General features: G+C 39.1%; 2 protein-coding genes across 3 annotated transcripts in view; both read right to left on the reverse strand.

Annotated features, from left to right (window-relative positions):
- ube2h (ubiquitin-conjugating enzyme E2H (UBC8 homolog, yeast)) overlaps nt 1–26,059 on the reverse strand; it is a 134,005-nt gene that overhangs the window by 40,383 nt on the left and 67,563 nt on the right. For both annotated transcript variants that reach the window (XM_049475095.1, XM_049475094.1), the window contains exons 3-4: nt 333–407; nt 93–132 (exon numbers count right to left, since the gene is read on the reverse strand). In XM_049475095.1, the coding sequence (XP_049331052.1) occupies nt 93–132; nt 333–407 (115 nt within the window). The remainder of the gene's footprint in view (nt 1–92; nt 133–332; nt 408–26,059) is intronic.
- Nucleotides 3,720–26,059, reverse strand: part of LOC111189369 (E3 SUMO-protein ligase ZBED1) — a 47,080-nt gene continuing 24,740 nt past the window's right edge. Inside the window, exons 2-3 of the mRNA XM_049475090.1 lie at nt 6,344–14,728; nt 3,720–5,651 (exon numbers count right to left, since the gene is read on the reverse strand). Coding sequence (XP_049331047.1) covers nt 5,229–5,651; nt 6,344–7,825 — 1,905 coding nt within the window. The 5' untranslated portion in view covers nt 7,826–14,728 and the 3' untranslated portion in view covers nt 3,720–5,228. The remainder of the gene's footprint in view (nt 5,652–6,343; nt 14,729–26,059) is intronic.

The following is a 26,059-nucleotide window of genomic DNA, read 5'->3' on the forward strand; positions in this document are numbered from 1 at the left end:
TTTGTAAGGGTGTAATATTAGTACCGACAACAATTGCCTAGTTACAAGCACACTTCAAAAACACATCCGCATTCATTAAATCTCCAACTTACGCTTCATCAATGTTTGGATGAAAAATCTTATTCATGAACCCTGTAGAGACAACAAAGCAAGAGCAGTAAGTTTTTTTTTTGCCAAGCTATAAATGTCTGTTCTGTGCAATGACATATGCTTTTATGACGAAACTTCAAGTAAATCATTGTTTGTTCAGTGGCTGCAGAAGGTACATGTCCTGCTATATGGTGGAATTGTATATGCTAAGCATATCCCTGTGGTAGTTTGTAGTACTTTACCTATAGATGGAGATTTGAAGGGATATTTGTCTGGAAGATCTACTCTCACCTTCCATACACCCCCTTCATATGGTGCTGCAATGAGAAAATAAACATTTGTAAATATTTATTACAATAGTTATGGTGCAACTACAACCAAAAAAATTGCCCTGCATGTGTGTGTTGTATGGGTAAAGACTATTACAGTTTGTGTTTTTTTTCATGAAGACAATAAAATCAGGTACTTAGCACCATTCCAGTGGACTTCTTATTTCTAACTAATAGACATGGGTATAAAGACTTTCAGGTGAATACACATCTTTGCATAGATTTAGAGTTATAGGTGACCAAAGGTATGGTCATTTGGAAAGGTTAAATTATTTAGACCAGTGACACAAATTGTTGTTTTAAATTAAAATGAAGCACCCAAGATGTGCTTGAAGTGTAAGCTTTAAAGCTCCACTAGGTAGGATTGAGATTGTGCTCGTGGGCTCCCCCTACAGTTGTAGAGTGTAATAAATGTTTCAGGCGGATTAGTTTCTCTCTCGTTTTCTGGCATTCACAGACATATTTGGTCTCTTTCCAGCTTCTGCCAGAGTGTCTGTATGTTAGTTTGTAAAGAATGAACCAGTAGTCCTTGTAGAACTGTTAGAACTAAAGGTCGGAAAGCAGGCTGCAGTTCTCGCGAGCGTTGGTCGCGGCCGCCTCGGAAAACTTACCGAGTCTGGTTTGAGCTCAGAGGAGCTCCGGCATAGACATGAGAGCAATGCTACTCCTCCTATTACACCTCAGTGCAGCGCTGCAGTGAGTTTCACGCTGTAATTTTATTTCTTTAAAAAAATCAAGGAAATCCTACCTAGCGCTGCTTTAACAAGGAGTTTAACAAATAATACTGCAATTACTGTTTTTTAAGCAAAGCCTTACACCCTCTTCCTATGCTTAAAAGTAATCAAAAACAGCAATTTGATAATATAATCACAAATTCCATCATTAGGTTCAAATAACAAAACCAAATATTTTCACTTTTCTATGACATCACTGCTGCTGGATATTAGACATCTAGTGGTTTCCACCTTCTGCTTGAGAATGCAACAGGTGTTTAACTCAATTAAGGTCTGGGCCCATACTTAACTAGTCCATCACTTTAGATTCCTCTGCAAGGAGGAAGCAAGGAAATCCGCCTTGCCCTGACCCAAACAATTTCATCTTGATCTTGTAAGATCACAGGACATGGTTCCAGTAATCCATTATCTTGGACTGCTTGTCAGCAAACTGTTTGCAGGCTTTTGTGTAAATCAGCTTCAGAAGAGTCTACCTTCTACAACCGTGCCATGCAATAGAGTAGATGTAGTGTGGTGTATGGTCTGAGCACTACTGGCTAACCTCCAACCTCTTCAAGCTCTGCAGCAATGCTGGCAGTGGCACTCCTATTTTTTTAAAGCCAACCATCTGAATATTACACAGAACACGTGGCCTCTACTTTTTTTGGTCGACTGGGGAACTGGGGAGGCCAGTTCTGAATGGAACTGGTCCTGGAAATCTGCTGTATGAACTTGGCCACCACACTGTATCTCAAGCCATCTTTGTGGAGAGCAGCAATCCGGTTTTACAGATCCTCAGAGTTACTTGTCATTAAAGGTCATGCTTAATATCCATTGGCCAGTATGAAAGAACTGACCCAAAGCACCAAATTTAATAGCCCTGCTCCCCATTCACACTTGTAACCTTGTCACATGTAGACCTTAATCCCACTTTGAGCCAAGCAACATCATAGAAACCATTAGGATTTGAAGATTTGAAGTATTAACCCCAGATTTAACATACATGATTCAAACCCAGGTACCAGAATGTTGAGTGTGAGATACAAGTGGCTTATTAGAATAACAATCTTATATTATGATTTTATGATTACAACAATAGCATACAAAACACAGGGTTTCTGGGAAATTCTACAAAAGTAGTCAAAAGTTATTCATAATTTAGGGCAACAGCTTTTATGAACGTTTGTGCCTACATAGCTACTATAAACAGTACAGACAGACACTTGCTACAACCATGTTAAATCTCAAACACCCATGCAAACAACATGTTTAGATGCAAGGCAGAGGTTTATGGATAATGATAGTGTTCCATTAGACACAACACTGAAGAAATGAAGATAAATACTTTCATGATGAAACATTGTCAGACAATAAGAGCAATCCTTTAGAACTGGATGAAGTTCATAAAAAAACTCCTCAAATTACATTAATAGCAGACTAGTTGTTTGTGCTATATTTGTGTAACTAAAGCAGAAAGTGCATTGTGCATTGAAGTGCATTGTTAAATATTACCATTCAGACACCAGATATGTCAAACCACTCAAATACATATGCATTGAAAATATGCAAAATATTCAGAACAAAATGCTAATTGTAACAGTGGACCTACAGTGGGTGCAGAAAGTATTTAGGCCCCTTTAAATTTTTCTCTCTTTGTTTTATTGCTGCTAAAATCAAAAAAGTTAATTTTATTTCTCATTAATGTAATGTATAGTCGGCACCCCATCTTGACAGAAAGAAAAATATTTGCAAATGTATTAAAAAGGAAAACTCTAATATCACATGGTCATAAGTATTTAGACCCTTTGCTCAGCACTGAGTAGAAACACCCTTTTGAGATTTATTTTTTGAGAGTACAGTCTTCTTGGGAAAGATGCAGCAAGTCCTCTGCCATTCTTCCTTGCAGATCCTATCCAGGTCTGTCAGTTTGGGTGGTACATGTTGGTGGACAGTCATTTTCAGGTCTCTCCAGAGATTCTTAATTGGGTTTAGGTCAGGGCTCTGGCTGGGCTAGTCAAGAAAGGTCACAGAGTTGTTCCAAAGTTACTCCTTTGTTATTTTAGCTGTGTGGCCCGACTGGTGGAGGGTTGCAGTGATGGTTAACTTTGTGAAATGTTCTGCCATCTTCATCTTTGGGTTCTTCTTTACCTCTCACACCAAGCTTCTTTGCCCATGATTGCTCAGTTTGACTGGATAACCAGGTCTAGAAAGTTCTGGTAATCCTAAACTTCTTCCATTTAAGGAATCTGGACATCACTGTGCTCTTAGGAACCTTGAGGGCTGCAGAAATTCTTTTGTAAGCTTGGCCAGATCTGTGCCTTGCCACAATTTTGTTTCTAAGCTCCTTGAGCAGGTCCTTTAACCTCATGATTCTCATTTGCTCTGCTATGCACTGTGAGCTGTGGGGTATTATATAGACAGGTGTGTGCCTCTCCTAATCATGTCCAATCAGTTTAATTGAACACAGCTAGAACCATGTCAAGGTCAGAAAACTCAGAAGAAAGGGACAGCATGCGAGTTAAAATATGAGTGTCACAGCAAAGGATCTGAACACTTATGACAAAAATATTTTTTTTATACATTTGCAAAAAATGTCTACATTTGTTTTTTTTCTGTCAAGATGGGGTGGTCAGTGTCCTTTAATGAGAAATAAAAAGAAGTTTTTTGGTTTTAGCAAACTGCTGCAATGAAAGAGTAAAATACTTTTCATACCCACTGTAAATACAGGGGTTGGACAATGAAACTGAAACTCATGTCATTTTAGTGTGGGAGATTTCATGGCTAAATTGGAGCAGCCTAGTGGCCAATCTTCATAAATTGCACATTGCACCAGTAAGAGCAGAGTGTGAAGGTTCAATGAGCAGGGGAAGAGCACAGTTTTGCTTAAAATATTGCAATGCACACAACATGGGTGACATACCAGAGTTCAAAAGAGGAAAAATTGTTGGCGCACGTCTTGCTGGCAAATCTTTGACCAAGACAAGTCTTTGTGATGTATCAAGAGCCACAGTATCCAGGGTATTGTCAGCATACCACCAAGAAGGACCAACCACATCCAACAGGATTAAATGTGTGCGTCAAGAGGAAGCTGTCTGAAGCGGATGTTTGGGCGCTAACCCGGACTGTATCCAAAAAACATAAAACCACTTCTGCCCAAATCACGGCAGAATTCAATGTGCACCTCAACTCTCCTGTTTCCACCAGAACTGTCCATCAGGACAATAAATTATTGTGGTTTTATTGTCCAACCCCTGTAGTTCTTATGAATTGTTTGACAAAGATTGTTTGATTTTTTTTGTCTGTAAAGTGTAGATAAAACGGAGCACTCAACACTTCATAGCAGGGAGTAAGATCTACTGTCTACTAGGGGTGGCACGGATCACAAAATTCACGGTTCGGTGTGTATCACGCTTTGAGGTCTACGGTTTACGGTTTTGTACGGTTCTTGTTTTTTTTTTTCCCTTGTTTTTTTTTTATCTTAGCCCCATAATACACGCCGTTACACCAGTGGAACACTGTAATAGTCGCTGAAAAGATTTTACTACCATAGCACTACACTTCTATGACATTACACAGTGCTGCCTTTAGCAAAGCATTACATAATAATACATAATACATAATAATAATAATAATAATAATGCACAAACTTGAGTTTCAATTTACTCAAAGCACGCTGTTTTAACAATCTCAGAAAGATAGTATTTTGATAGAACAAGAGGGAAGACATGGATGATTTCAACATGTTTTACATTTATTACTCAAAAAAAGTGTCAGGAATGTGTGCTGCCATCTGGTGACATCCATCTACAGGAACCTTTTTCAATATCACAGAATAGAAATTGAAACATAATATGAGCCCACCATCCAACCAGCTCAACAGAAAACAAAATCAACAACTCTTCTAATCCCTGAGAGTAAGGATGTATTTTTTTCCACTTGAAATTAAAGTGCAGTGCTTTGAAACATATGGCTGGATTTTTTTAAACCTAAACTTAAAGTGCCATTGTTATATTAAAACAACTTAGAACAAAAACACAGACACCATCAGTGTAAATATTGCAATAAAACCCTGCACTGCACTGCAGCCCTCCCCCTTTCACTTAATTCTCATATTCTTCTGCATGAAAATCAGTTTGTCAACATTTTCTGGCAAGAGGCGAGACCTACTTGCAGTGACAATGTCCCCTGCTGTGGAAAAAACACGCTCACTTGGCACAGATGTACCTGGGACAGCCAGGTCACGTTGTGCCAACTTTGCTACATGGGGATACTTATGTGCGTTGGTTTTCCACCATGCGAGGGGATCTTCATCCACAGAAATGCAGCTTGTTTCCTTGTATGAGGTGACCTCTTCACGAATGGTTTCTGGCAAAGGCTTTGTACTTCTTGCCTCTGTTGTAAAAAAATCTGCAAAAACTGTTGCCATGGCAGATTTCTTGGGGGGAGGAGAGGTCTCTGAAGGCTCAGATTCCGCTGCTGAGGATGAACTGGCTGCCTGAGCTTCACAGTGTTGTTGAGCCTGACAAGAATCAGAAAATAGACATTTAGGAAATGTTAATGACAGTGACAAAAATGCCAACCCGACCAGGCCCGAGCCGTTCAGGCATACCAACGCTATGAGTGATCCACCGATAGAAGAGGGAGCTAAAATACAGAGCAGAGCCCAGAGGAACGGCTAATGCGAATTTAATTTAAAAAAAAATATGAAATTGGCAAAATCACCAACTAAACTAACCCCAAAATAATAACAAAAATATAATCTAACGAATTTCAAAAGATAAAAACGAAATAGTCAACACAACAGTAGAAAATCAATAAACTAATATAAAAAAACGCTAATGCTAAACTGCTGCCTGATTATAACATTCTAAGTTGTGCAACTTTTTTACATTACAGTTTGAGGTGTTACTTTTCTATATTTTGATGATCACGCCATAGCTTTATATAAAATAAAAATAGCATTAAAAACAGACGCCTACATCATGAATATTTTTTTTTAAGGCCGAGCCCGCCGGCGAGAGTGTTGGGAAATCTCGGCCCGACCCGGGCTGAGAATCTAAACTCTAACACAGTTACAGTATGTTCCACAGGGCAGTGGGGAATATAAATATTACAAATGCAAAAAAAAAAACTTTAAATGCAGTTTAGAATTGATAAATAACATTTAGGCCTATTTTAGATAATATACATCATAAAATCAAAATAGCTTACCTGCTCTTCGAGGTTTACAATTTCCAATGTGAGATCATCCCAGATTTTCTGAACGCAGGCTTCATCCAGATAAGGCAAGGACTTGAACCTGGGATCCAGTGCTGTGGCTCTGTGCAGATAATCCTGAATACTATGGTCACTGTATCTGCTTTGAAGATCCTTGGTGATGGCTGCCTTGGCATCTTTGATGGTGGAACTGTCGTCTGCACTTGGTGCCATTGCTTTCAGTACCATCCTCTGCAGTGGCATAATCATTGAGACAGAGGGAGATGTTTCTGTGCTCATCAGGGTAGTCACATTCTTCAAAGGTTTAAGAACATCAATGAGGCCCTCTGTCAGCTTTGTTTCACTGTCGGTTAACAGGGAAATGTCCTTGGGTTTTTTTTTCATATTTTTGTCCGTCACCGCGGAATAGAGGGCCGCCTGTTGCTCCACATAGCGCTCTAACATATCGTATGTGGAGTTCCAGCGCGTTGGCACGTCGTGAATTAACTTGTGGTCTGGCAGTGTCAGCATGTCCTGCTTTGTTTTCAAGATGAAGGCGGCTGTTGTGCTTCGATGGAAAAAAGTGACCACCTTTCTGACCTTCGCCAGCAGTCGTGAGATTTGGGCTGTAGAGATGGCGCTTTTGGCTGCCAGGTTGACTGTGTGAGCAAAGCAGGATATCTGTGGCCCAAGTCCCTCCGTCAAACCTACTGCATTCACTATGTTGTTGGCATTGTCAGTCGTGACAGGGATGGTGCCGTTGTCCCTCTCCAATTTCCATTCCTCCACCACCTCTCTTAGCTTTTCGGAGAGAATTTTGCTTGTGTGACTCTCATATATTGGGCGCGTTTGTAATACGCAGCTTCGTAACTCCCATTGGGGAGTAATGTAGTGGGCAGTCACTGTAAGGTAACTTTCGGTGGACCTGGAAGTCCATCCATCCGTCGTCAGAGCTATTTGGCATGCCTCAGATAACTCCTTAACTATGTCCACACTTGTCTCTTCATATAAGTTCAGTATCACATTGGTGCCAAAGTATCTACGAGAGGGCATGACGTACCGCGGCTCCAGCACCTTTATCATATTCCTAAAGCCTTCGCCCTCCACTACGCTGTAGGGCTGCATGTCCTTTGCAATGAATATACCTATGGCTTTGGAAATTGATTTCGCCTTGGCGGTGTCCTCAGCCAGGGGCTGTTTAAATGCCGCGCTGATTGTGAATGGCTTTTTGGCAGGCTCTCCTCTCCTCCCCTCTACTGACACACTTGGGTGATGTCTTCGTAAATGGCCGGTCATATTGGAAGTGTTTCCACTAGCGTATGCAATGCGGGTTTTGCAATGCTTGCATATTGTAACAGTTCGATCCACGTTTTTATTGCCAGTATCATCGTATGTGACGGGGAATCCGAAATGATCCCACACACCTGATTTAAACAACGCTGGGGCATCCTTCATCTCTGGCCTAGGCAGCCTGCGTTCTCCACTCCCACTTGCCATGTTTGTCCACGCCACCACAAACCTTCACTTTCGCTTCTTTGGCATGAATGAGAACCACGTGGTGACATACGGGCATTTGGCTATAATGCGAATTTCGAACGTCTGGAGAAAAAAAAAAAAAACGTGGACCCTGTACGGTTTACACACGCCCCGCGCCGTGACAAGCAAACCGTACGGTTCGGTTCCTTCACAAAAACCGTTCCATGCCTACTGTCTACCTAAGTAGCACATACAATAGGGTTTCAGAACCTGTATCTGCACCCACCCAAAAAATATATACATCATGGGTATTATTATTATTATTATTTTTGCTTTTGTGTGAGTAACCGTCTCTGCTATCCAAGTGTGGATTTCTACTAGTCTCTGGATGAGGATTGCTGCAAGGTATAGCAATGAATCTAATACCCCGTTTTTTCCAGATGCTGCTGATCCTTATCCTACGATAAGTTCAGTTAGGCATTGCAAGAGGAGAAACAGTTTTCTTACAGTGATGCTGTAGCAGATTGCTTTATATTTAACACAATCTGCAAAGTATCTTGTACTTCTGTGAAAAGATAGGAATTTACATCTTCCTACTATTTTCCTACCTGTTAAGTGATTACTGCCTCCAAGGTTACAATTTTTATCCCTCTATGAAAATATGCCTTAAACCAGCCCTGGTTCACTGCCTATCAACTTTAACCAATGAAATATAGCCGCAAGCGGCAATCAGTGGGTTCAAGCACCAACTGGCATCTGTAAGAAGGTCTAATACAATTGGAGACACTGTCACATTTATCAAAAAATTGACCTTGTGAACTTTTCAAAGCAAGTTTTTGACCAAACAAGTTAAAATAATACAAAGGAGTGCATCTTCTGATATGACATGTAATTACAAAGTTCTAGTACTGAATCAATTGGAACAAGTGGTTTGGGTTTATACTGCAAAATAGGATTGCAATTAGATTTTTAACAATTTTTAATGTTTTTGAGAACTGTAGTACCCCCTAAAGCCCAGCCCGGATGGACCTGTGTTGTCTTCATCAGAGTGATATTGTACAGATGGTTTTGTGAGATGGTTAGACTGCAGAGTTACAGCAATTTGTTAGACAAGGATGCACGGATTGCTTGATGTAGGTAAAATTTCACAATTGTTTTTAATGACTATTTACCTACAGACTCTACAGTGTGCAACAAGACCAAAATGGAGTTCATGGGTCAAATATCCAGAGACTAGTTTGAATTAAGCTATTTTTAAACAATTTGCAATTACAAAAAAAATTATAAACTTAGTTGTATTTACAAATTTGTCAGAGCCACTTTATTTGACATAGCAAAACCTAGATGTTAAAATATTACAGTATGTATGACATTAATTTGATTTTCTTGAACAGCGTCCCCAGAGGCCAAATTGTTTTAAAATTTTGCAGGTCACTACAATGTCTCCACCTGAACATAAAACCCAACTTCCATCCCGATTGGATAACATACAGCCTGTCAAAAAGCCTGCTAGTTGCTGATTGGCTGATGGTGTTCAGCCATTTTAATTGACAGAGTTGCCCTTTGAACATGCTTCAGATATAGATTCTGTATTCAAAGTTTCAGCTTGCTAGGTTGCACGGTGGCTAAGAAACAGTGTATCAGATTTAACTGTTGGAGTGAATGGGTCATGTACCCAGAAGAACTAATTTATACATATGGTGGTCATATTGTTTACAACTTCAAAGTAAAAAAAATAAAAGTAAAATTTGTAAACAAAAGTTGTAGTTATTGACCCAAGGAATCCAGCAAAAAAATAATTTTTAATGTAGGTCTTATGGTTCTGGAGTTTGAGCAAAATGTAAAAACTAAACTTTCCTTGTTTATAGCGCCATCCATTGACCAATCTGTGCCATTTTTGTTGTCCGCCAAGGTGCACTAATCCTACAACTACCTACCAAGTTTCATGTCTTCATGTCTTACGGTCTAGGCTGCAGATATGCTTTTTCAGAACAAAAAGAATAATAAGAAGAAAAATTTTAGCAAAAACAATAGGGTTCTACGCACCTTTGGTGCTTGAACCCTAAAAAATGACAGTGTGATACCACTGTAGCTATATAGCTGTTCTAATTTAGCACAGTTCACCTTTCCTCATGTCATGGTCACCTGGTTTATCAGTGTTAAATAAGTTGATTTGTTACTTTGTTGTTTTAACATTTTGCGTGTCTAAATTAACTTCTCGTGAGCACAAATGTGAAACTAGCGAGCAAAAAAAAGGGAATCGTGCACGCTGAAGAAAATGTTGCTCTCGAGCTTCTCCTCTCAGGTGCCTTTTTCCTTGCACGCTGTGTGAATTACCTGCAGCAGTAGCTCTTGCTCGACTGAGTGTTTTGCGCTCGAGTTTTGAAAGGGGAGGTTTTGACAGTTTGGGGGTGGAGTCAGGGTCTCCTCCCTCAGCAAACGCTTTTTGCTGATATTTCCGGGGTTCGTGACGGACCGCCTACCTCTACAAGCTGGAGGAGGGCAGGAAAAGAAGGACAGCAGGAGAGTTAGCTAACTTTATCTGCTCTACAGTGGAAAACTCAACTCCTAAATATGAGGCATGCGCTTCGTCCCCAAGATTTTTAGAGAGGTGAGCTTGTTCAGATTTCTGAAGGCAGTAACGCTGCTCTGTTTGCTGCTAGTTAGGCTAGCTTGCCTGATATGTCTCCAGTTCAGAGTTAGCGATGTTTAGGTGTAAAAGGGATCTGCGCGATCTGTCATCATAAGCTAAGGTGCCTTCACTGCTTTTAACATTCTAATAAACTAAACGCACATTAGCCATGTTTATTCACTTTCCGTGTAAATTAACGGTAACTTCAGCACGAATGAGGGGTTAGTATATAAACACACAGAAAAGCAGCACTTTCCGTCTTTTTTCCTAACTCTCACTATTTCTGTTGGAGACAGAGGAGATTCTGCCCTCAGGGTTGTCTGTGTTTTTAGTTTTTAACAGATAGAGAGTCTGTTGTGCTGGATATTTTACTAAATACAGAAGATTATATAATTTGTGTAGCTGCATTCAAACAGAGCTAAACATTGCTGTTATTGAACTGGATGAGTTTTAAATACTCTTGTTAAGTAATGTAAGTCTAGTCTACTGAAAGCCAATAATGTTAGTATAAATCTGCAGCAGAAGTGAATCATTTCAGAAACTTTCCTCCCACCTCCATTACAGGGCACTTACTTTAAAATATTTAAATGTTAGCATAATTTAAATGCAACAAAACCCAAAGGCTATTATTTTAATAAACATTAGCGGTAAATAATCTAATAATCAAAATAACAACAAATATAAAATAGAAAAACAGTAAAACATATGTAATACATACTTTTTATATGACCAAAAATTTATTAGGCTAAAACTAGACTAAAATGTGACTACAACTAATAATTTCCAAAAGACTAAAATGTAACTAAAACTATTATACATTAGGGGTGTGACGAGATCTCGTGCCACGATTATAATGTGACGATATTTCTCGTCAAGCTTACACCTGTCTCGCAGGAAGACAAAACAGTTTAGTGTGGACTTTTTAAGAGAGATCTGGCAACACAGTAGCAATACAGCAAGTCGCTGAGCAGTGAGAGCAGCTCTCAGCAGAAGAGGAAAATTCGGGCATTTGCATAGAACAGAGGTCATTAATGGGCGGACTGCGGTCCGGACCCAAGCGTTGTCCAATGTGGACCCAAACCTACTGAGAACGATTTAATTGTATACACGCTTTGCGGCGCAGTAAATCACAGACCAATCACGTGTGGGGTAAGATCACCAGACGCTCTCTTCAGTCAATCAGATCTGTGCAGACGCGGTAAGGAAAAAAAATAAATAAATAAACACAACGCTCCTCACGCGGGATCGAACCTGTGTTGTCAGGGTCGCGGCCCCGCTACCCCGGCTGTTGAATTGGGACGCGGCCGTGAAAAAGCGCCTTCATAAGAAGATATGGAGCACGAGAACGAGCGGAAAAAACAAGAACGTGCGGAAACTAAAGTCACGCCTAGCACACTGGGCGTGAGTACAGCATGATATAGCACTTAATCATAACACAAACATTACACATTACAAGAGATTTAAGAGAATACGAGGGGTACCCCTGTCACAGGGGGACGTAGGGCCCTCGCCCAACAGCAAATCGTACCGGGCTAAACCGAGAAACCGGTGGAAGTAATTTTGAGGTCTTGTTTAGTGTGAAAATTTTCAAGAGTTTTCTATTCTGCCAAACATGTCAAATATTTATTTAAAATACAGATGGCGCTATAGTGCTGATAAAAGACATGTATTTGAAATTTTAATTCTAGATCAAAGAACAGCCTCAGATAATCAGGCCGGTCAAATTTTGTGAGCTTTTCTCCGTTATAACTTCCTCAAAACACCTAGCATTACCTAGGTGTCAACCTCCTATTTTAATGTGGCATCTCAAAAATTAAACCATTCGCCATTTCGTCCTCGTTTGAGATATCAACTATTCCTTCACAATTTATCATCAGATACGTTCCTTGTTTATTTCTGCCAAATACCAAGAGAATTCAAAACATTTCCTAGGAGTAGTTCGACAAAGAATGCAAAAACTGTGTGTAAAATGCACTTATTTCAAAATAGCCAACTTCCTGTTGGGCGGAGTCAGTCCTACCAATACTGAAAACGTGTCTAATGATGTCTCTTGTGTTTTTGCCAAGTTTCAGAAATTTTCAATCATCTGTGTTCTGACCGTGTCATTGTTTCACTTTGGTTTAGTGTTGCGTCTCTAGTAAATCAATTGCCCGCCATTCCGACACCGTTTTAGTGATCAACTATTCCTTTGGCAATTTTCATCAAATATGTCTGATGTTCATTCACAGCTAATTTAGAGGTAATCTGACAAAGACTTTAGGAGCAGTTTAAATGAGTTTGTGAAAAATTTGTAAATTTTTTGCAAATTTCAAAATGGCCGACTTCCTGTTGGGCGGAGCTAATACAAGCCAATTGCAAATATGTGCAGGGTCACACTATCTACAATCCTACCAAAATTTGAGAAGATTAGACAAATTTTGACACATCCACAGCTAATTTATTTACCAAATAAATTAGGGGGCGCTGTAGAGTCCGCTAGCTACATATGAAAAAATTATCACAATATTTGTAAAGTGTTTTTAGGTGTTATGCAATCTGACAATTTTCAAGAGGTTTTGAGCATTCCCATAATGTCAAATATGCATTGATACCTAGGTGGCGCTATAGAGCCAATGAAATACGTATATATGAAATTTAAATTTTAGATCAAAGGACCGCGTAAATCAAGCAGGCCTGTAAAGTTTTGTGAGTTTTCATCTATTTTTACCTCCTCAAACACCTACCAAAACCAGAATGTATTCACTTCCTGTTTTAATGGGGCATCTCAAGCAATTCAACTGTCCGCCATTTCGTCCTCGGTAAAGATATCTACTATTCCTTTGCAATTTAGAATCAAGTATGTTAGCAGTTTATTGCTGACAAATATCAAGAGTATTCAACAAATTCCCTAGGAGGAGTTCGATAAAGTATGCAAAAAATCTGTGTAAAACGCATATATTTCAAAATGGCCGACTTCCTGTTGAGCGGAGTCAATCATACCAATGGTGACAATGTGTGTAATGATGTCTATTATGTTTCTGTAAAGTTTCATGATTTTTCAAACACCTGTGTTCTGACCGTGCTAATGTTTCTATTTGGGCTAGTGTTGCGTCTCCATTAAATTAATTGCCCGCTGTTACGTTGTCGTTTCAGCTATCGACTATTCCTTCGCAATTTAGCACCACATATGTCTGGAGCCCATTCAGGCCTAATTTAGAGATAATCTGACAAAGACTCTAGGAGGAGTTCAAATGAGTTTGTGAAAAATGTGTAAAAATTCCACAAATTTCCAAATGGTCGACTTCCTGTTGGGCGGAGCTAATACATGCCAATTGGTAATATGTGCGGAATCATATTGTCTATGTTTCTGCCAAAAATCGAGAATATCTGAGAATTTTTGAGAAGGCCACGGCTAATTTATTAGCCCAACCAAATAGGGGGCGCTGTAGAGTCATCTAGCTACATGCAACAAAAATGACAATATATATATAAATCATTTCAAGGCCTTAATGAATCTGCCAATTATCAAAAGGCTGAGCACTTTCCATAAATGTCATGTAAAGTTGGTGGCGCTAGAGAGCTGATGAAAATCAAAGGTGCGAAATTCGAGTTCACTATCAAAGTACGTCCTGAGCCAAATAAGCTCTTCAAGTTTTATGAGTTTTCGAAGATCATAACCCCTACAAAACACAGCAGCAAACTTTTTATTTTGCGACTTCCTGTCAAAATGGCCGACTTCCTGTTGGGCGGAGCCAAATAAAACCAAGTGATCCTTGTTCTTTATGAGGAGGTCAATGAGCGTACCAAAGTTGGTGCACATTGGACCAACTGTATCCCGGCCACTGCTGACGTTTGGGGGCGCTATAGAGCTCCTGAACCACGCCAAAGTCCATGCTCTATGGAACTTTAAAATTTTCGCCGAGTTTGAGGCCTGTGCCAAAATGCGTGAGTTTTCGAGTATCAGAAATGCCTCGAAAATGGGCGAAAGTGTCCGGAATAATAATAATAACGAGTTGTCCCCCTGTCACAGGGGGACGTAGGGCCCTCGCACACCAGCGCAAATCGTACCGGGCCAAACCGAGAAACCGGTGAAAGTAATTTTGAGGTCTCATTGAGTGTGCCAATTTTCAAGAGTTTTCTATTCTGCCAAAAATGTCAAATATTCATTTAAAATATAGGTGGCGCTATAGAGCTGTGAAAACACATGTATTTGAATTTTTAATTCTAGATCAAAAAACCGCCTCAGATAAGCAGGCCGGTCAAATCTTGTGAGTTTTCCTCAGCTATAACCTCCTCAAAACACCTTGCATTACCTAGGTGTCAACTTCCTGTTTTGAGGTGGCATCTCAAAAATTCAACCGTCCGTCATTTCATCCTCGTTTAAGATATCGACTATTCCTTCACAATTTGTCATCAGATATGTTCAGTGTTTATTTTTACCAAATACCAAGAGAATTCAACAAAATTTCTAGGAGTAGTTTGACAACATACGCAAAAAATGTATGTAAAATGCAGATATTTCAAAATGGCAGACTTCCTGTTGGGCGGAGTCAGTCCTACCAATACTGAAAACGTGTGTAATGATTTCTCTTGTGTTTTTGCCAAGTTCCATGAATTTTCAATCATCTGTGTTCTGACCGTGTCATGGTTTCACTTTGGTTTAGTGTTGCGTCTCTAGTCAATCAATTGCCCGCCATTACGTCACTGTTTTAGCGATCAACTAATCCTTTGGCAGTTTTCATCAAATATGTCTGTTGTTCATTTACAGTGAAATAAGAGGTAATCTGACAAAGACTTTAGGAGCAGTTTAAATGAGTTTGTGAAAAAAGTGTAAAAATCTTACAAATTCCAATAAGGCCGACTTCCTGTGGGGCGGAGCTAATACAAGCCAATTGCAAATATGTGCAGGGTCACAGTATCTACATTCCTACCAAAATTGGAGAACATTAGACCAATTTTGACACATCCAGAGCTAATTTATTAACTGAACAAATTAGGGGGCGCTGTAGAGTCAGCTAGCTACACATGAAAAAATTATCACAATATTTGTAATGTGTTTTTAGGTCCTATGCAATCTGACAATTTTCAAGAGTTTTTGATTATTCCCGTAATGTCAAATATTCATTGAAACCTAGATGGCGCTATAGAGCCAATGAAATGCGTACATATGAAATTTCAATTTTTAATCAAAGGACCGCTTAAATCAAGCAGGCCTGTAAAGTTTCGAGAGTTTTCAACCTGTTTAACCTCCTCAAACACCTACCAACACCAGAATGTATTTACTTCCTATTTTAATGGGGTATCTCCAGCAATTCAACTGTCTGCCATTTCATACTCATTTAAGATATCGACTATTCCTTCGCAACTTACCATTAGGGGTGTTCGTAGTTTATTGCTGACAAATATCAAGAGTATTCAACAAATTCCCTAGGAGGAGTTCGACAAAGTATGCAAAAAATGTGTGTAAAATGCACGTTTTTCAAAATGGCCGACTTCCTGTTGGGCGGAGTCAATCATATCAACACTGAAAATGTGTGTAATGATGTCTTTTATGTTTTTGCCAAGTTTCATGAATTTCCAAGCAGCTGTATTCTGAACATGCTAATGTTTCTATTTGGTTTAGTGTTGTGTCTCCATTAAATCAATTGCCCGCCATTACGTCATCGTTTCAGCTATCGACTATTCCTTCGCAATTTAGCACCATGTATGTCTGGAGACTATCCAAAGACCATTTAGTTGTAATCTGACAAAGACTCTAGGAGGAGTTCGAATGAGTATGTGAAAAATGTTTAAAAATTTAACATTTTTCAAAATGGCCGACTTCCTGTTGGGCGGAGCTAATACATGCCAATGGGTATTATGTGTGGCATCGTAATATCTATGTTTCTACCAAAAATTTTGAACATTGGGGAAAATTTGAGACAGCTACCGCTAATTTATTAGCCTAAACCAAATAGGGGGCGCTGTAGAGTCATTTAGCACCACATTAGAAAAATGATTACATTTCTCGAAATCATTTAAAGGCATTATTGGGTCTGCTAATTTAGAAGAGGCTAAGAGCTTTCTATAAATGTCATATAAAATAGGTGGCGCTAGAGAGCTGATAAATTATGAATATGAAAAATTCCAATTTTACATCAAAGTACAGCCTATGCGCAATAGGCCTGTGAAATTTTATGAGTTTTCGAACATAGTAACCCACCCAAAACACCACGGGAAACTTTTTATTTTGCGACTTCCTGCCAAAATGGCCGACTTCCTGTTAGGCGGAGTCAAATAAATCCAAGTGATTCTTGATCGGTATAATGAGGTCAATGAGCGTACCAAAGTTGGTGCACATTGGACAAACTTTATCCCGGCCACTGGCAACGTTTGGGGGCGCTATAGAGCTCCTGAACCACGCCCAAACCCATGAACCATGGAATTTCAAATTTTTCACGGGTTTTGATGTCTGTGCCAAAATGCATGAGTTTTCGAGTATCGGAAAGGCCTCAAAAATGGGCGCGAAGTTTGTAAATAAAAATAATAATAACGAGTTGTCCCCCTGTCACAGGGGGACGTAGGGCCCTCGCATAACAGCGCAAATCGTACCGGGCCAGACCGAGAAACTGGTGCAAGTAATTTTAGGGGCTTATTAAGTGTGGCAATTTTCAACAGTTTTCTATCCTGTCAAATATTCATTTAAAATATAGGTGGCGGTATAGAGCTGTGAAAGCACATGTATTTAAAATTTTAATCCTACATCAAAGAACAGCCTCAGATAAGCAGGCCGGTCAAATTTTGTGAGCTTTTCTCTGTTATAACTTCCTCAAAACACCTAGCATTACCTAGGTGTCAACCACCTGTTTTGATGTGTCATCTCAAAAATTCAACCGTCCGCCATTTCCTCCTCGTTTGAGATATCGATTATTCCTTCACAATTTATCATCAGATATGTTCCATGTTTATTTTTACCAAATACCAAGAGAATTCATAAAATTTTCTAGGAGTAGTTTGACAACATACTCAAAGAATGTGTGTAAAATGCAGATGTTTCAAAATGGCCGATTTCCTGTTGGGCGGAGTCAGTCCTACAAATACTGAAAACGTGTCTAATGATGTCTCTTGTGTTTTTGCCAAGTTTCAGGAATTTTCAAAAATCTGTTTTCTGACCGTGTCATTGTTTCACTTTGGTTTAGTGTTGCGTCTCTAGTGAATCAAATGCTCGCCATTACATCACCGTTTTAGCGATCAACTAATTCTTTGGCAATTTTCATCAAACATGTCTGATGTTCATTCACAGCTAATTAAAAGGTAATCTACCTAAGACTTAAGAAGCAGCTTAAATGAGTTTGTGAAAAATATGTAAAAATTTCACAAATTCCAATATGGCCGACTTCCTGTTGGGCGGAGCTAATACAAGCCAATTGCAAATATGTGCAGTGTTACAGTATCTACATACCTACCAAAATTGGAGAAGATTAGATCAATTTTGACACATCCAGAGCTAATTTATTAACTGAACAAATTAGGGGGCGCTGTAGAGTCCGCTAGCTACATATCAAAAATATTTCACAATATTTGTAAAGTGTTTTTAGGTCCTACGCAGTCTGACAATTTTCAAGAGTTTTTGAGCATTCCCGTAATGTCACATATTCATTGCAACCTAGGTGGCGCTATAGAGCCAATGAAATGCGTATATATGAAATTTCAATTTCAGACCAAAGAACCACGTAAATCAAGCAGGCCTGTAAAGTTTTGTGAGTTTTCATACTTTTTAACCTCCTCAAACACCTACCAACACCAGAATGTATTCACTTCCTGTTTTAATGGGGTATCTCCAGCAACTCAACTGTCCGCCATTTCGTCCTCGTTTAAGATATCGACTATTCCTTCGCAATTTATCATCAGGTCTGTTAGTAGTTTAATGCTGACAAATATCAAGAGTATTCAACGAATTCCCTAGGAGGAGTTTGACAAAGTATGCAAAAAATGTGTGTAAAATGCACTTTTTTCAAAATGGCCGACTTCCTGTTGGGCGGAGTCAGTCTTACCAATACTAAAAACGTGTCTTATGTCTCTTGTGTTTTTGCCAAGTTTCATGAATTTTCAATCATGTGTGTTCTGACCGTGTCATGGTTTCACTTTGGTCTAGTGTTGCGTCTCCATTAAATTAATTGTCCGCCATTACATCATCGTTTCAGCTATCGACTATTCCTTCGCAATTTATCACCATGTATGTCTGGGGACTATCCACTGACAATTTAGAGGTAATCTGACAAAGACTCTAGGAGGAGTTCGAATGAGTTTGTGAAAAATATGTCAAAATTCCACAAATTCCAAAATGGCTGACTTCCTGTTGGGCTGAGCTAATGCATTCCGATTGCTAATATGTGCAGAATCATATTGTCTATGTTTCTGTCAAAAATCGAGAATATCTGAGAATTTTTGAGAAGGCCACGGCTAATTTATTAGCCGAACCAAATAGGGGGCGCTGTAGAGTCATCTAGCTACACACGACAAAAATGACAATATATATCTAAGTCACTTCGAGGCCTTATTGAATCTGCCAATTATCAAGAGGCTGAGCGCTTTCCAAAAATGTCATATGAAATAGGTGGCGCTAGAGAGCTGATGAAACACGAATATACAAATTTTTTATTTACGGTGAAAGTTTGGCCTAAGCCAAATAGCTCTGTAAAATTTTAGGAGTTTTCAAACATCCTAACCACTCCGAAACCCAGCGGGAAACTTTTTATTTTGCAACTTCCTGTCAAAATGGCCGACTTCCTGTTGGGCGGAGTCAAATAAAACCTAGTGATTCTTGTTGTTTATGAAGAGGTCAATGAGTGTACCAAAGTTGGTGCACATTGGACAAACTTCATCCCGGCCAATGCCGACGTTTGGGGGCGCTATGGAGCTCCTGAACCACGCCCATGTCAATGCTCTATGGAACTTTTACATTTTCACCAAGTTTGAGGCCTGTGCCAAAATGCGTGAGTTTTCCCATATCAGAAATGCCTCAATAATGAGCGAAAGGGTCAAGAAGCGTAATAATAATAATAATAATAATAATAACGAGTTGTCCCCCTGTCACAGGGGGACGTAGGGCCCTCGCACAACAGCGCAAATCGTACTAGGCCAAACCGAGAAACCGGTGAAAGTAATTTTGAGGTCTTATTAAGTGTGGTAATTTTCACGAGTTTTCTATCCTGCCAAAAATGTGAAATACCCATTTAAAATACAGGTGGCGCTATAGAGCTGTTAAAACACATATATTTGAAATTCTAATTCTAGATCAAACAACAGCCTCAGATAAGCAGGCCGGTCAAAGTTTGTGAGCTTTTCTCTCTTATAACGTCCTCAAAACTCCTAGCATTACCTATGTGTCAACCTCCAGTTTTGATGTGGCATCTCAAACATTCAACCGTCCGCCATTCCCTCCTCGTTTAAGATATCGACTATTTCTTCACAATTTATCATCAGATATGTTCAATGTTTATATTTACCAAATACCAAGAGAATTCAACAAAATTTCTAGGAGTAGTTTGACAACATACGCAAAAAATGTATGCAAAATTCAGATATTTCAAAATGGCCGACTTCCTGTTGGGCGGAGTCAGTCCTACCAATACTGAAAACGTGTCTAATGATGTCTCTTGTGTTTTTGCCAAGTTTCATGAATTTTTAATCATCTGTGTTCTGACTGTGTCATGGTTTCACTTTGGTTTAGTGTTGCGTCTCTATTCAATCAATTGCTCGCCATTACGTCACCGTTTTAGCGATCAACTATTCCTTTGGCAATTTTCATCAACTGTGTCTGATGTTCATTCTCAGCTAATTTAGAGGTAATCTGACAAAGACTTTAGGAGCAGTTTAAATGAGTTTGTGAAAAAAAGTGTAAAAAAATTACAAAATCCAATATGGCCGACTTCCTGTTGGGCGGAGCTAATACAAACCAATTGCAAATATGTGCAGAGTCATAGTATCTACGCTCCTACCAAAATTTGAGAAGATTAGACAAATTGTGACACATCCACAGCTAATTTATTAAACGAATGAATTAGGGGGCGCTATAGAGTCCGCTAGCTAAACATGAAAAAATTATCACAATATTTGTAAAGTGTTTTTAGATCTTATGGAATCTGACAATTTTCAAGAGTTTTTGAGCATTTCCGTAATGTCAAATATGCATTGAAACCTAGGTGGCGCTATAGAGCCAATGAAATATGTATATATGAAATTTCAATTTTTAATCAAAGGACCGCTTAAATCAAGCAGGCCTGTAAAGTTTTGAGAGTTTTCAACCTGTTTAACCTCCTCAAACACCTACCAACACCAGAATGTATTTACTTCCTATTTTATTGGGGTATCTCCAGCAATTCAACTGTCCGCCATTTCGTCCTCGTTTAAGATATCGACTATTCCTTCGCAATTTATCATCACGGATTGTAGTAGTTTATTGCTGACAAATATCAAGAGTGTTCAACAAATTCCCTAGGAGGAGTTCGACAAAGTATGCAAAAAATGTGTGTAAAATGCATGTTTTTCAAAATGGCCGACTTCCTGTTGGGCGGAGTCAATCATATCAACACTGAAAATGTGTGTAATGATGTCTTTTATGTTTTTGCCAAGTTTCATGAATTTCCAAGCAGCTGTATTCTGACCATGCTAATGTTTCTATTTGGTTTAGTGTTGTGTCTCTATTAAATCAATTGCCCGCCATTACGTCATCGTTTCAGCTATCGACTATTCCTTCGCAATTTAGCACCATGTATGTCTGGAGACTATCCACAGACCATTTAGTTGTAATCTGACAAAGACTCTAGGAGGAGTTCGAATGAGTATGTGAAAAATGTTTAAAAATTTAACATTTTTCAAAATGGCCGACTTCCTGTTGGGCGGAGCTAATACATGCCAATGGGTACTATGTGTGGCATCGTAATATCTATGTTTCTACCAAAAATTTTGAACATTGGGGAAAATTTTAGACAGCTACCGCTAATTTATTAGCCTAAACCAAATAGGGGGCGCTGTAGAGTCATTTAGCACCACATTAGAAAAATGATTACATTTCTCGAAATCATTTAAAGGCATTATTGGGTCTGCTAATTTAGAAGAGGCTAAGAGCTTTCTATAAATGTCATATAAATTAGGTGGCGCTAGAGAGCTGATAGATTATGAATATGAAAAATTCCAATTTTACATCAAAGTACATCCTATGCCCAATAGGCCTGTGAAATTTCATGAGTTTTCGAACATCGTAACCCACCCAAAACACCACGGGAAACTTTTTATTTTGCGACTTCCTGCCAAAATGGCCGACTTCCTGTTAGGCGGAGTCAAATAAATCCAAGTGATTCTTGATCAGTATAATGAGGTCAATGAGTGTACCAAAGTTGGTGCACATTGGACAAACTTTATCCCGGCCACTGGCAACGTTTGGGGGCGCTATAGAGCTCCTGATCCACGCCCAAACCTGTGAACAATGTAATTTAAAATTTTTCACCGGCTTTGACGTCTGTGCCAAAGTGCAAGAGTTTTCGAGTATCGGAAAGGGCTCAAAAATGGGCGCGAAGTTTGTAAATAAAAATAATAATAATAAACGGACCAAAAACAATAGGGCTTTGCACCTCCGGTGCAGGCTTCGCCTGCGCCTTCGGTGCTCGGGCCCTAATAACGAGTTGTCCCCCTGTCACAGGGGGACGTAGGGCCCTCGCACAACAGTGCAAATCGTACCGGGCCAAACCGAGAAACCGGTAGAAGTAATTTTAAGGTCTTATTGAGTGTGCCAATTTTCAAGAGTTTTCTATCCTGTTAAACATGTGAAATATCCATTTAAAATACAGGTGGCGCTTTAGCGCTGTTAAAATACATGTATTTGAAATTCTAATTCTACATCAAAGAACAGCCTTAGATAAGCAGGCCGGTCAAATTTTGTGAGTTTTTCTCCGTTATAACCTCCTCAAAACACCTGGCATTACCTAGGTTTTCACCTCCTGTTTTGATGTGGGATCTCAAAAATTCAACCATCTGCCATTTCGTCCTCGTTTGAGATATCGACTATTCCTTCACAATTTATCATCAGATATGTTCAATGTTTATATTTACCAAATACCAAGAGAATTCAACAAATTTGCTAGGAGTAGTTTGACAATGTACACAAAAAATGTGTGTAAAATGCAGATATTTCAAAATGGCCGACTTCCTGTTGGGCAGAGTCAGTCCTACCAATGCTGAAAATGTGTGTAATGATGTCTTTTGTGTTTTTGCCAAGTTTCATGAATTTTCAATAATCTGTTTTCTGACCGTGTCATGGTTTCACTTTGGTTTAGTGTTGCGTCTCTAGTGACTCAATTGCTCGCCATTGGGTCACCGTTTTACCGATCAACTAATCCTTTGGCAATTATCATCAAATATGTCTGTTGTTCATTTACAGCGAAATAAGAGGTAATCTGACAAAGACTTTAGGAGCAGTTTAAATTAGTTTGTGAAAAATTTGTAAAAATATTACAAATTCCAATATGGCCGACTTCCTGTTGGGCGGAGCTAATACAAGCCAATTGCAAATATGTGCAGGGTCATACTATCTACGATCCTACCAAAAGTTGAGAAGATTAGACAAATTTTGACACATCCACAGCTAATTTATTAAACGAACCAATTAGGGGGCGCTGTAGAGTCCGCTAGCTATACATGAAAAAATTGTCAAAATATTTGTAAAGTGTTTTTAGGTCTTATGCAATCTGTCAATTTTCAAGAGGTTTTGAGCATTCCCGTAATGTCAAATATGCATTGAAACCTAGGTGGCGCTATAGAGCCAATGAAATACGTATATATGAAATTTTAATTTCAGATCAAAGTACTGCTTAAATCAAGCAGGCCTGTAAATTTTTGAGAGTTTTTAACCTTTTTAACCTCCTCAAACACCTACTAACACCAGAATGTATTCACTTCCTGTTTTAACGGGGCATCTCAAGCAATTCAACTGTCCGCCATTTCGTCCTCGTTTAAGATATCGACTATTCCTTCGCAATTTATCATCAGGTGTGTTAGTAGTTTATTACTGACAAATATCAAGAGTATTCAACAAATTCCCTAGGAGGAGTTCGACAAAGTATGCAAAAAATGTGTGTAAAATGCACATATTTCAAAATGGCCGACTTCCTGTTGGGCGGAGTCAATCATTCCAATACTAAAAACGTGTCTTATGATGTCTCTTGTGTTTTTACCAAGTTTCATGATTTTTCAATAATCTGTTTTATGACCGTGTCATGGTTTCACTTTGGTCTAGTGTTGCGTCTCCATTACATTAATTGTCCGCCATTACGTCATCGTTTCAGCTATCGACTATTCCTTCGCAATTTATCACCATGTATGTCTGGAGCCTATCCATACCAAATTTAGAGGTAATATGACAAAGACTCTAGGAGGAGTTTGAATGAGTTCGTGAAAAATGTGTAAAAATTCCACAAATTTCAAAATGGCCGACTTCCTGTTGGGCGGAGCTAGTACAAGCCAAAGGGTAATATGTGCGGGATGATAGTTTCTATGTTGTTGCCAAAAATCGAGAATATTGGAGAAATTTTGAGACAGCTACAGCTAATTTAATGGCCTAAACAAAATAGGGGGCGCTGTAGAGTCCTCTAGCTACACATGAGAAAAACGACAAAATATTCCTAAATCATTTCAAAGACTTATTGAATCTGCCAATCATCAAGAGGCTGAGAGCTTTTCATAAATATGATATAAAATAGGTGGCGCTAGAGAGCTGATGAAAGACGAATTTACGAAATTCCAACTGAAGGTCAAAGTATGGCCAAGGCCAAATAGCTCTGTAAAATTTTAGGAGTTTTCAAACATCCTAACCACTCCGAAACCCAGCGGGAAACTTTTTATTTTGCAACTTCCTGTCAAAATGGCCGACTTCCTGTTGGGCGGAGTCAAATAAAATCTAGTGATTCTTGTTGTTTATGAGGAGGTCAATGAGCGTACCAAAGTTGATGCACGTTGGACAAACTTCGTCCCGGCCACTGCCGACGTTTGGGGGCGCTATAGAGCTCCTGAACCACGCCCATGTCAATGCTCTATGGAACTTTTACATTTTCACCAAGTTTGAGGCCTGTGCCAAAATGCGTGAGTTTTCCCATATCAGAAATGCCTCAAAAATGAGCGAAAGGGTCAAGAAGCGTAATAATAATAATAATAATAACGAGTTGTCCCCCTGTCACAGGGGGACGTAGGGCCCTCGCACAACAGCGCAAATCGTACCGGGCCAAACCGAGAAACCGGTAAAAGTAATTTTAAGGTCTTATTGAGTGTGCCAATTTTCAAGAGTTTTCTATCCTGTTAAACATGTGAAATATCCATTTAAAATACAGGTGGCGCTATAGCGCTGTTAAAATACATGTATTTGAAATTCTAATTCTACATCAAACAACAGCCTTAGATAAGCAGGCCAGTCAAATTTTGTGAGTTTTTCTCCGTTATAACCTCCTCAAAACATCTGCCATTACCTAGGTTTTCACCTCCTGTTTTGATGTGGGATCTCAAAAATTCAACCATCTGCCATTTCGTCCTCGTTTGAGATATCGACTATTCCTTCACAATTTATCATCAGATATGTTCAATGTTTATTTTTACCAAATACCAAGAGAATTCATCAAATTTGCTAGGAGTAGTTTGACAATGTACACAAAAAATGTGTGTAAAATGCAGATATTTCAAAATGGCCGACTTCCTGTTGGGCGGAGTCAGTCCTACCAATGCTGAAAATGTGTGTAATGATGTCTTTTGTGTTTTTGCCAAGTTTCATGAATTTTCAATAATCTGTTTTCTGACCATGTCATGGTTTCACTTTGGTTTAGTGTTGCGTCTCTAGTGACTCAATTGCTCGCCATTGGGTCACTGTTTTACCGATCAACTAATCCTTTGGCAATTATCATCAAATATGTCTGTTGTTCATTTACAGCGAAATAAGAGGTAATCTGACAAAGACTTTAGGAGCAGTTTAAATTAGTTTGTGAAAAATTTGTAAAAATATTACAAATTCCAATATGGCCGACTTCCTGTTGGGCGGAGCTAATACAAGCCAATTGCAAATATGTGCAGGGTCACAGTATCTACATTCCTACCAAAATTGGAGAACATTAGACCAATTTTGACACATCCAGAGCTAATTTTAAAACTGAACAAATTAGGGGGCGCTGTAGAGTCAGCTAGCTACACATGAAAAAATTATCACTATATTTGTAAAGTGTTTTTAGGTCTTATGCAATCTGTCAATTTTCAAGAGGTTTTGAGCATTCCCGTAATGTCAAATATGCATTGAAACCTAGGTGGCGCTATAGAGCCAATGAAATACGTATACAAGAAATTTTAATTTCAGATGAAAGTACTGCTTAATTCAAGCAGGCCTGTAAATTTTCGAGAGTATTCAACCTTTTTAACCTCCTCAAACACCTACTAACACCAGAATGTATTCACTTCCTGTTTTAATGGGGCATCTCAAGCAGTTCAACTGTCCGCCATTTCGTCCTCGTTTAAGATATCGACTATTCCTTCGCAATTTATCATCACGGATGGTAGTAGTTTTTTGCTGACAAATATCAAGAGTATTCAACAAATTCCCTAGGAGGAGTTCGACAAAGTATGCAAAAAATGTG

The sequence above is a fragment of the Astyanax mexicanus genome, chromosome 2 (assembly GCF_023375975.1).
Source record: "Astyanax mexicanus isolate ESR-SI-001 chromosome 2, AstMex3_surface, whole genome shotgun sequence".
NCBI classification, from domain to species: Eukaryota; Metazoa; Chordata; class Actinopteri; order Characiformes; family Acestrorhamphidae; genus Astyanax; species Astyanax mexicanus.